General features: G+C 41.7%; 1 protein-coding gene across 5 annotated transcripts in view; it reads right to left on the reverse strand.

Moving 5' to 3' along the window:
- Positions 1-12,015, reverse strand: part of ppfia2 (PTPRF interacting protein alpha 2) — a 78,542-nt gene that overhangs the window by 5,404 nt on the left and 61,123 nt on the right. For 3 of the 5 annotated variants that reach the window (XM_079582206.1, XM_079582208.1, XM_079582209.1), the window contains 18 exons: positions 11,418-11,564; positions 10,334-10,468; positions 9,671-9,754; positions 9,159-9,290; positions 9,024-9,086; positions 8,856-8,947; positions 8,573-8,705; positions 7,628-7,845; positions 7,085-7,325; positions 6,564-6,593; positions 6,356-6,486; positions 6,086-6,267; positions 5,918-6,008; positions 2,753-2,834; positions 2,336-2,536; positions 878-940; positions 289-321; positions 42-217 (listed from right to left, as the gene is read on the reverse strand). In XM_079582206.1, coding sequence (XP_079438332.1) covers positions 42-217; positions 289-321; positions 878-940; positions 2,336-2,536; positions 2,753-2,834; positions 5,918-6,008; positions 6,086-6,267; positions 6,356-6,486; positions 6,564-6,593; positions 7,085-7,325; positions 7,628-7,845; positions 8,573-8,705; positions 8,856-8,947; positions 9,024-9,086; positions 9,159-9,290; positions 9,671-9,754; positions 10,334-10,468; positions 11,418-11,564 — 2,234 coding nt within the window. Of the gene's footprint in view, positions 1-41; positions 218-288; positions 322-877; positions 941-2,335; positions 2,537-2,752; positions 2,835-4,766; positions 4,782-5,917; positions 6,009-6,085; positions 6,268-6,355; positions 6,487-6,563; positions 6,594-7,084; positions 7,326-7,627; positions 7,846-8,572; positions 8,706-8,855; positions 8,948-9,023; positions 9,087-9,158; positions 9,291-9,670; positions 9,755-10,333; positions 10,469-11,417; positions 11,565-12,015 lie in introns of all 5 variants that reach the window. The other 2 variants (XM_079582207.1, XM_079582205.1) reach the window with 1 other exon arrangement.

Genomic DNA, 12,015 nt, shown 5'->3' on the forward strand with positions numbered 1-12,015 from the left:
ACTATCCACTGAATCTTCTGAGGAAAGAGCGATTAATGTACCTGTGGAAACTGTCCACCATTTTAAGGTGCACCCTAAGGTCCTTCTTGGTAAGGTGGTCTAACATTCTGGCGTCCACCAGGCACTCCATGAAGTAGCTGCGGTACTGAGGTAGTCCTAGACTGGGCAGCCACTCGTTCCCTATCCACTCATGGTTCATGTCACCATATGCAAGAGTCTGGAGGAAGAAATGGGTTCGTAATTATCGCAAGTTGTGTCATTTATGAATACATTTTTTTTCCCTTTTACCTGAGCCCAGCTGCCTTCTTCAGAATCTGACTTCTGAGTGAAGCAAAAGAAAGAAAACAGGTATCATAACTTTAGGATTAAAACACACAGAGATACGAACCCTTTTTTGAAAAAACAACAAAACAACAAAGAAGGTATCTGTTAACTGTAATCATGCCAAAGTATCATCCATTCACTCTCCAAACTCCAATCTGTGCCATGAATCCCTCCAACCACCATCACCTCACAAACCACAGTCAAACATAGACAAAATGGACTCCAGTTTGCCAGTGCCAGGGTTTGAACCACTGACTTTGGATCTGTGGATAAATTCTCTAGCACTAAACCCATGTTGTTTCCTGTATTATTTTTTGCCTATTACCGATTTGCCATTTAAAATGAGAAAGACATTTGAATTGTATTGTATGTTATGCTGTAAGGCAAGGCATATTTATTTATACCTGTTCATACAGGTAACTCAATGTGCCTGTAACATTTTCATTATGTCTTAACTTTACCACAATGCCCCAGTCATATTATCCACACACTCACACACACGCACACACACACACACGTACGCACAGGAGCTGCAGGGTACGAGGGAACTGACCGTTTTGGAGGGGGCTGCCAGGGTCTCCATCTCCTCATGGGTCACCCAAACATTGCCTGATTGCTACAAGGCAAGGCCCAGGAGACAGAGCAGCAGCAGCAGGGTTGGTAGTAGAGGTCCGGCAGGAGGCGCAAGCAGTGTTAAAGAATAAGAGCAGCACCACTGTAAGCCAATAGTGTTAAAGCATCACAGTCAGATGACGAAGATGCCCCACCCACCGGGGATCAAAGGGCAAATGTACAGGACAAAAACAAGCAAAGCCACGAAGTACACTGTAACACAACACACAGACACTGGAAGCACATTTCAATTATTTGAAAGCACACTGGGACATTGGCCACTGAGTGTATAATAGTTTAGAGCAGGGGTGTCAAACTCAAATACACAGTGGGCCAAAATGTAAAACTTGAACAAAGTCGCGGGCCACCATTGAACAAATGAACCTTTTAATATGGACCCAAACAAGATTTTGCTTTAACATTGAATATGGAATAAGCAACACTTATTACTATACAATATATAACTTATTAGTCCAGATATGCAAAATCTGAATAAAAAATGTATAATACCGGTGGGCCAGCTCGAGTAGTCATTTGGTATAGCCTCGCGGGCCAAATATAATTACATTGCGGGCCAAATTTGGCTCGCGGGCCAGAGTTTGACACCTATGGTTTAGAGCATGCCATTGCAATTTAAATGACATGAATTCATTTTTGAACTTCCTGCTTAAAAAAGGCCAATATTTTTCCACTGCTCTTTGTAACACTGAATAAGATTGAATGTGTTTAATAAAATGTATATAAAATAAAATAATATATTTCATAACAAAAAAAGTTAATAATAGTTAATAAAGAAGGCTTAAGTAATAATCTCTCGAACTAAATTCAACTTGCTTTGCGTGAAGTTTATTCCGGTCTGTCACACAGGTACAGCGCCTTCCACAGACATGCTCTCAAAGCGCTTTACACGAGACAATTCACATTCACGTTGGTGTTGGTTAGCTACCTTAGTAGACTGACAGAGGGTGAGACTGCCAATCTGCGGCATTGGCCCCTCCGACCACCACCAACCACTCACTCTCACATACACACTACATAGACACGGGGAGGACATGCAAACTCCACACAGAAAGGCCCCGCCCGGCCCAGGATCAAACCCGGGACCTTCTATGTCATGACATAGAAGTGACTCTATTTAATGAGGCAAAACATGATTCCACAAGTTACTACATGACACTACAATAATTTAAAGGGCATCGGGCAGCCCGTCAGCCACCTGTACTATGCATGTTTCTGTTGTTTAATTGCACCTACGTAGATTAATTCAACTTATTGTTTATAACTGAAACAATCGAAATTTTACATGATAGAATTGAGAAACCGAATAAAACAGAAACAAAAATAGCACAGCCCACACAATGTAATGCATGCATCTCTACATGTATTCAGCAGGACTCACGGTTCTTGTAGTGGGTGGTGCAGAGGGGCTGGTGAGGGAGACCATTTCCTGAATAGCCAGGCGAAGTTTGAGTCGGTGCAGGGGGTTACTGATACCGATCTCTCTCTGGATCTCTGTGTCTGACAGTGCTGACATGATGGCTCCACTCTTGACGTTTGCACGACATGCAGCGACATACCAGGCCGGCATCCCCAACCACAGCTGCACCACAGGAGCAAGGGGACACACACGTTCTTTATTGTAGTGTATAAATATAAACAGATATGCCCCCTCGGTTCAATAATTACACTTGGAAAAATATGAAGATATCAAAACATTACTGCAATGCCATTTTCTATACACTAGAGGGCAGAATTGACTGTATGAGCGTGATGCTGTGGCATGAACCTAAAATACAGTAAAACATTGCTCTCTTACCTCCAACCAGGCAACCACTGTGGGCCCATCCCATTGGGCAAAAGGTAGACCTTTCCTTCTGGCCTCTTCCAGCAGTTCGTGTCTAAGGCAGAGTAGACCCGGCATTAACACATTTACGTTGTGACGCTATGTGCATGACGCATAAGACACCAATGTATTTAATCCTATGCAGCTCTATAAAACAAGAAAAAACAAAACCCTTTTGATGCCTCAAACAAAGCTGAGGGGATTATCTAGGCTTACATGCAAAGAAACATTGTGTGAACCTACTGAGTGCCAAACCACTGAAGATTAAGCTATAACTGAGACATCTATTCTACGTTCTACTGTTACTGTAAATCAGTGAGGGTTCTGCACATGAAGTCTTAAAGTGCATATGACACATTAGACACAACTTTTGCTAAAACATAGTTAACACCATTATATTTAAGATTGCACCCAGCTTTCTTTAGTTTGGACATTTTTGTGATGTTTATAGTTTTACTTCCTTATTGAACACACAGGAAGTGACATAGAAGAAGGTAAACATTTTTAAACTGTTGCCATGCTAACCATGTTAAATCAATAGAGACGGCAATGCAAGGAAGTATGTTTTGGGAAAACACAATTTTTCACTCTGTTTAATCGGATCCATCTGGATGTTTTGTCACACCAAATTGTTCAGTAGGAAAAAACGGCAGTCTTGGCTAGCGTCAGCATGTAGCACAATGCTAACATGAAGCATCATGCTAGCATTCTCCGTCATTTATGTAATTATGGGCTGTTGAAACACTTATTGAGTAGAAAACAATATTCATAATTTAGCACTTGTTAAGAAGTTTTAAAATAATTAGAGAAAGTTTAGATTTTTCTCCACTTTGTTTTCCCCCTCAGCTGCTTCAAAACATGACCATATATGGGCGATTCCAGGAATGCCGTCTGTATCTTTAGGAAATGAATGAGTCAAATTGCTATGGAAAGTCACCTTCTGCTATGTCACTTCCTGTCAGTAGCTTAAAAATTTGCCATTTGTTCATTAAAATTGCTGCTTCACTGAAATAAAATGATGATTATGCTGATGAACTTGCAACTGATGTTATCCTTCTAAATAAATCATATTCTCAAAAGCATTCAAACCTGTCATATGCACTTTAAAGGGTCTTCTCTTTCCATGCTTTAATATCCTAGATGTTGAAACATAAGTGGGCAAACTACAATGTTTTCCCTAAGATCTCCTAACCAAGATAAGAGAGCCTTATGAATTGCAACTGACAGATACAAACGTATGGCAAGAAGAGAGCCGGAAACAATACTGAGACATACCCACTACAAGTGTGAAAACCCTTGTGTAACAACGAATGTTAAAATAACTCGGAAAACTGCAGACATAGTCTCATTAGGACACGTGTGGAATACCTCCCTTGTATCAAGTGTAAATACAGTGAAAAAGCACTCAAACACAACATACACCATAGATCTAGTGAGCCTATAGGTGATGAGAAATGTGACCATACAAACATTGTTTAATCTATATTGAGTTATGCTCATGTTTTATGTTCAGATCAGGCCTCATACATGAAGAGATTACATCCACTGAACATATCTAGGAAAAGGGAGGAAACAGATCATATGAACAAAAACATCTGACATTCCCATAACCAGATATTGCAGCTGGTTATTTTGCACAACTACAGAGATACAGACACATAAAAAGGAGAGGAAGATACTCTGGGCTCAGAAAAAAGGGGGCCCAGTTTAGCAACGGCGCATTCGTTTTCAGCCAAGGGTGCAGCTGCCATTGGGCTGTAAAAGGGAGAAAGAAATGTCTCGAAATGGTGAATGAATAAAAAGAAAGAAAGAAAGCCGTGGTACTGTCAACAGCCATGAAGGATCGAGATAAAGATAGAGAGACATCAGCTTTGGCACTGGATTTTCAGGAGAGTACACATGGACACAGACAGGAGAGATGACAGACAAGGCACACGGCTCAGACAATGGTCACATCCAGGAGGTCAGAGACGTCCTCACAACTTACCCGCTTTGTAAGAGTCAAGAGGAGGAGGAGAGGGAGGGGAGAGTGTGAGTGTTTGTGCAGAGAGGAAGAAGATAGAGAGAGTGACGGGGAGACAAAAGTACACACAAGTTAATGAGTAAATCGGCAATAAGGGCTCCCAAACACAAAACGCATGCTCTCACACAGTCGCTCGCACATAAGACACGATGGCGGATCAATCAAGTACAGGAGCATCTGTAGATCAGTCACATGTTGTCTTCTACAATGCAGTCCTGACCACATCATCGTGCAGCAGAACATGGGAAATGCACTGAAACACAGCAAGGACCCCCCTCCGCGGCCTTACATTCAGATGTTCAGGTACATTCAAGATAGCTTTGACCTCTGAAGAGAAGACACACCCACTACTATGAGAGTACTGCGCTACTGACCACTCAAGATGCTGAAATGGAAAAGAAGAGCAGGCAGCTTAATGGCATGCAGAGTGGAGGAGGCACCAAGATGCAAAGTGATGGTGGAGGGGCCTTAATCCTGGAGACTGCTATGGAGAAGTAAGTGCGGTGAAAGGAAAACATTTGTCAACATACAACAAACAATACTCTAACCAACTACATGGGAGGCAAAGTTATCCGTCATGGCAACTCGATGTGCACTTCGAGCAAATGACATTCATCATTTGGCACTAGAGCATGGCAGATGCACGCACACATACACTTATCCACTCTGCAAACACTACCATTCAAATATTGGAATTGAGCAGATTTTGTTTTGTGAGTATGTGGGGGAAAAGCACCCTCGTCAAACCAAGTGAAATATACAATATCCTGCAATGGGGGGTGTCAGAAATGCTTTTATGGCTTCCCAAATAAGACACTACCCCTTTGGATTAATTGTTGGTGAGACATGAATCAATACGCTGACTGTGGCTGTGTCTCTGAATGCAGTAAGCTTATTCTGTGTGTGGATCCGCAATATCGATGTGCTGCTTTCAGTTTATTATGGCATTACGCACATAACAGCAACATTATGGTAAAGAAAAGAGGTTATATCCGTGTTATATTGTATACAATGCTATACCTAAGTGTGTATCTGCGTCTGTGAATTAGTTACTCTCAAACTGGCCTATTTTCTCCCTCGGGTATATCACATGTATTGCCTCGGCAGAAGCTTACTTCTTTTTCAACCTGCGATCTTTTTCAGCCTGAGTGCCAAGTTTGCCAACCCCCATCTCCTGTCCAGACATGTCTAGGTCCATCATGGTGGCTAAAGACCAAAAAAAGGAAATCAGTACATTGACTCTTTCAGAAAAAGTGTATGTAGATTATAGACTTGCTTATTACCTTGTGGATCTACCATGACATGTCTATGCGCCAAATGGCCAAGTCGGCCTTTCTCTTTCTTGCCAAACAACCGTCCAATGGAGGATTTGATGCCCTTCTTCTTTGGCTGCTTGTGAAGAGAATCTTGGCTACTTCCTACACTACTCAGGGCGCCGGCCTCAGCCTCCAGAGAGGTCACAATACTGCGGAAACAGAATAAAAAGGAGCATGAGCTTTTAGAGAAACAAAACGTTATGTAAAACAGTGATAAGTTGAACATATTTGTCTTACCCTCGAGCATCGTTGTGCGATGTGGTTGGCAGTGTGTGCGTCATGCGGACTGTGCGGGGCGTTGCAGGAGGTGATGTCTCACATTTGATGGTAGCCTTGTCCTCACGACCATCTTCGTCCACTGCTGCGATCTGAATAAAGATCAGGAGTGATGCCCAATTCTCTAGGACAACTAGCTATAAATATGGATTTTATGGAAAACGTTTACCTTTCTTCTGTGTTTCCTTAGATCACTTGGCTTAAAACAGTGGAGATTAGAAATTAGTAATAATTGGTGGAAACCCTATTTCTCATAACCCCATTGTGAGACCAATAAAGTCCTTCCTTATCTTATTTCTTATCTTGTTATTAATCTTCTCTAACCAAAGCACAAATGACAAACATCAACAAGAATATGGTAGGAATAAAGTTATTGCAGAGACAGTACAATTGCAAATTATTATTGACCCAATAGAATCAGCAGACCTATTCATTACTTATGTCCACAGTATATAGGATAAGTGTGCAGCAATCACATTAGCATTATTAAGTTTAGTTTCCCACACTTAATCCTTCTACTAATGTAATGCAGTGTCTTTAAAAGACAGGTACGCGCAGGACATATGTACAACTTTCACTCAAAAGCAAATCTGCCTTGTATTTATTGTCTCCTGGCCCTGGGCACTTGTAAAAGAGATTTTTAATCTGTTTTTTTCTGGTTAAATAAAGGTTTGAATGGATTGAATTTACCAGTGTCATGACACCCATTCGCTCCATGTCTCGTGCAGGACTTCGGTGGTCGAGTTTGGGGGTGGAGTGTCCACTAGGAGGCGATGAGGAGGCAAGAGAGGAGGCAGTCGCAGAGGCAGTGATAGAGGCTCCATGGTGATGCATTCGGGCCAAGTTCAGACCCTCTAGACTCACACTAGCCACACGGTTCTCAATCTCCTCTGCTCGCAGCTCTGTTGACTCCTTCTCCTCTTGGATCAACCTGGAAATGCCAGGGAATGCACTCATTTTCAAATAGTCAAAACACGCCAAAGATTACTGCAGGTACATGTTCATGTATAGTGAGTGCACTATCTTTGTTATTGCAAGATAATGCACGATTCAAAATACAATTAAACTCATGTGTGCCCAGAGTAGCACAATTTATCAACATAAAAGCAGTAAGCACCTGAGAAGACCCAGCTTTGCAAAACAAACTAGATTAGCAACACAACAATGAAAGCAAATCAATATGTCTGGATATGTGACCTTTTCTAACAAAATGTGTGGGTGAGGGCGAGGTACCGGATCTCCTTGTTGATTGCGTCTAACTGCTCCTGCAGCATCATGGCCAGAGTCTGTGCATCAGAGTGGCCACTGGGAGAGAGGAGGTCCATGGAGCTGAACAGGGTTTCTCTGTCATCATCATCGATATCCGACATCTCTGTGTCACTCTCAAAGTGATGCCCTCCTAAGACGCCGAGCTGCTGGGACCGCCATTCATGATCCCCTAGTGATTTAGCCTGGACATGGAACAGCAGGGTTCTTGATAAGCATTTACTGAATTAAAATTTTATTTTAACCACCACTATTTTTGACAATAATTTGCTGATTAAGAGGTATCACACAGAAGAAAACGTAAATACAACCTTCAAGAATATTAGTCTCTATTAACAGTAGCTTACTTTAAAATTTACTTCACAATAAAATATATAGTTGAAATTTAAAGAGAGGCAGGAGATTCTGAACGCAGGAGAAATTGACTTATCACTATAGGACCTGGAGACATGAATCCTCAACACATTGTGGTAGTCTAACTTCAAGTCTATTCATCTGTTCATTCAAGTCTAACTATGTCTCCACTGCTGGAGGTTTAGACAGTCCTATGAGCGGCATGGAACAGACAGCCAAGACGGCCAATCAGGCTTGTAAAAGACAACTTGGCCAAGGCATATTGATAAGTGTGTAGCTTAAGGCTTCTGTAACACAATGTTGCGCCAAGGGAAACAGATGAGTGTTTTTGAAGAGCAATTACACCGCTGAGATGATGCCCGGCATAGATGGAATCATGCAAAAGTAATGTCAACAAATGGCAGCACATTGTTAGGCTACATAAGTGCTGCAAAATTGTGTAACATTTTGTATATTATTATCATCTGGTCATTTTGAAAGATTGGCAATACAAAGTGTATTATTGTATTACAGCATAATGGGAATACAACATGCAGTTTCAAAGACGAACAAACAAACCTTAGTTTCTCGCAGACCTACTCTCCCCCTCCTCGGTCGGCGGATGACCTTGGCTGAATGGTAGTGATCTGATTGAGTTTCAGCCAAAGACCCCAGTGAAAAACGGAGTTCTGCAGATGTGTCCAGGTGAGATCTGAAAGACGGCATGTTAGTTAATTATCTTTTTGTTTTGTCATTCAAAGATATTACAGCTAAGGGTACACGTTGCAGGTTATGGGCCTTCTTGGCAAATTGACTGATATCATATTGGGGTTAAAATGAGGAGGAAATCGACACACAGTACCTTGAGAGCGTTGGTTCAGTGAGGGAGCCTGCCCTCAGTCTGAATTGGTCCAGTTCTGATCTGAGTTTCTCTATCTCCTCGGCCAAGTGTGTCTAAACAAAAGTGAGAAGTTATCACTGCTGTACTTATTCATTTTCGATGGTGCGCATATAATACATCGAGACCTACTTTTTCATGTATTGACTCCTCGTATTGTTTTCTGTATCCTTCTGAGTCCTGAATTAACAAGTTCTAGATCAAGAAAAAAAGCATTATAATCCTTCACTGATCAGAGCAACTGTTTGGTGATCACAGTATTACTACCTTCTCCTCCAGCGCGGCCATCCTCTCCTTCAGATGGAGCTGCAGTCGCTCATTGGACTCAGTCAGGAGTCTGTCCACCGTGTCCGACAGACGTTTATTGTGCTCTTCGTTCATCTTTTCTCTCTGGCGGGCCTAAATGAGAATTAAATTTACGTTGATGTTTTTTGCCTCACAATCAAATCAAGCGCACTTTTTTGATCGACTGACCGTGCGGTGTGACAAACTGTTTCTTTAGTATTTGATAAAGACCTTGTAATGGTTTCCTCTCACACTTTGAGAGGAGGTAGGTGAAGTGGTTGCCAGCATGTGACTGCATATTAAATGTTCCCATCAAACAGTTGTACATACTAGAAGTGTATCATTAACCTTTTGAGAAACAACCACTCATGTGTGCAACCCATTAAACAGGAGCAATACGTCAGCAACATGGGATGAGATGCTCAAGCTGTCGTACTGATGCCGGAGTGGCTGCTGGGTAACGCGGCCCGGCGCTCTGCCACATCGTGACTCACCCGGAGCAGCTCCTGGTTCTTCTCTTCCAGCTGGCATTCCAAGTGCCTCAACCGCTCTTCAATGCTCCCGTGTCGCTCTTCTGCCTGCACCACAAATATAGGACAATTCAAGGCTAACTCATTTGTTTGCATATGTATATATGCTAATAAACAAGCGGTGTCAACAACAGTAGCCCAAAGCCTCTACCCAGAGCTAAGTGATGGAAATCTGTTTTGCATAGAGGCATATGGAAATAGAAAACAATCTACAAGGAAAGTATGAGGTCACCAAAGGATAGAATGAATGAGGAGGAGCTGCTCCAGCACTGCCAGGTTATGAGCTGCAGCCAGTGCCATGCAGCTCTACCACAGGATCAGAACAGCACTACCCGAGTAACCACCACAAGAAGGACATCTGCTCTACAGGAGTTGGCAGCGTCCTGTTGTACTACCTTCCTAAGAATGGAGCTCTTGTCTTGGATTTTAGCTTCCATAACAAACTGATAATCCTCAGGTGAGGAGGATGAGCTGGAGTCAGACTTTGTGCCCCAAGAAGAAGAGACACATGTTGAAACAAGACGATGAAACAGAATGTTTACACAAATGCATCATGATAAATACACCAGGAAATCGGTGGGAAAGTGTCAACAACCTGTTTGTCAGTGTAATGAAGGTGTTTTGTACCTTAGTGAGTGCTGCTATCCTTTGGGCCAGCTCCGCCTCGACCTCTGGCAGCGTCTCGGCTTTCCTCATGGTCTGCTGTAGCTTCTGCTCTGCTAGCTCGAGTCGTTCCTGCAGCTGTCTGTTCTTTTCCTCCATCTATCAGTTCACAAACCACCCATTCAAAATGACAAATACTGGACACAGAGCAAAACTAACTATTTTGACTCTTTTTTGCTGTAAAAGAGTCAAAAAGACATAGACAAAGACAGGTTGTGCTGCATTAGTGGCTTCAAAAAGACTAGGGATGCACATTCTGCCCAACTTCTTTAAATAATTAATTGACGACATTAACAAACATTTATTAATTAACTGTAAACCACCGGATTGGTGTCATTGTGTAGGAGATTTTATATAAACAAGATTTAAAGCAAGATTTTTTTCCCTGGTAATAATCATGAAACATCATAAAAAAAACTTTTTATCATTAGCCAAAATGCACATAATTGGTTTGTATATCTTAAACAGCTGTCACATCTGCTGTCAGATAATGTTGTATTCTACTGTAATATCGCAAGGCAAGGCAACTTTACTCACACCGCGCATTTCGTACACAAGGCAAACTCAATTTTTTAATCAAAAGCCCATTTGGCAATCAGTTGATTATTCATAAGCATCGCCAAGAAACATGTCTGCACATCATAATGCAGCTATACAGTAGCTGATCAACAATAGACACATACAGCCGTGTCTACTGCTGAGCACAAAATGCAGGACTGCGTGCCATTGCACACCAGTGTCCTATATTTTTGTGCCAGATGCAACACTGAAGTCTCTGGGCAGTTTTAACTCTTTTTTTTTTTTTTTTTAAAGAACTGCCTCCACCACCACTGGCAGCTCAGTATGCAATTATTAGACTAGCGTGGACCAGGGAATGGATATGTTCTGCGCACCACTGCAACTTTCCATTTAAAGTAACATTACTTCAAGTGCTGGTGCATATTCAGTCAAACCATCACATCATGAAAACTGACAAATAATCACAGACATGTAAATGCTGTATAATGTTATTAATGTTTTTGTTAAACATCTTAAACTGTATACAGACCTGTCGGAGGAAGGCCTCTTTATTGGCTAATTCGTTCTCCAGTTTGTCATTGATGTCATGCACAGAGGTGGACTCTCGCTGGGCACTCAGGTAACGTTTCTCAAGGGTGACAATTCTCTCTTCCATGTCCTCCTTTTGACACATAGCCTGAATGTACAAAAGAAAACAAAATCTTAAAATCAACTTTTTGGGAAACCTCCTTAAAAGAGTGAATGACATTGAATGTTTTCTTCATGGGGAACCATTGTGCATGATAATCTGAAATGGTCACATAATGTAGCTGGACCACAATCATTACACAGGGGAATAGATCTCTAACAATCAATAGCTATTCCCGCCAAGGGCAACATGGAATCAACTCATCTCTATAAGCAATCAAGCAGTAATAACCAAACAAACAGTGGAATCAATGTGTTTGCTCTCTTTCTGCTTTAACTTGTTCCTTTCTAGGGTTGTCACAACCATCTGTCAATGAACATGATCCAGCCTTCTCTTTTTCTTCAGACATGGGACCAGCACAAAAATTATTAACTAAAACTGTCAAGAGGGTCTAAATGCAGCTGATGGAAAGTCACGGGATTTATTTTCTAATCAACTA

Source organism: Gobius niger (genome assembly GCF_951799975.1).
Source record: "Gobius niger genome assembly, chromosome: 2".
NCBI lineage: Eukaryota > Metazoa > Chordata > Actinopteri > Gobiiformes > Gobiidae > Gobius > Gobius niger.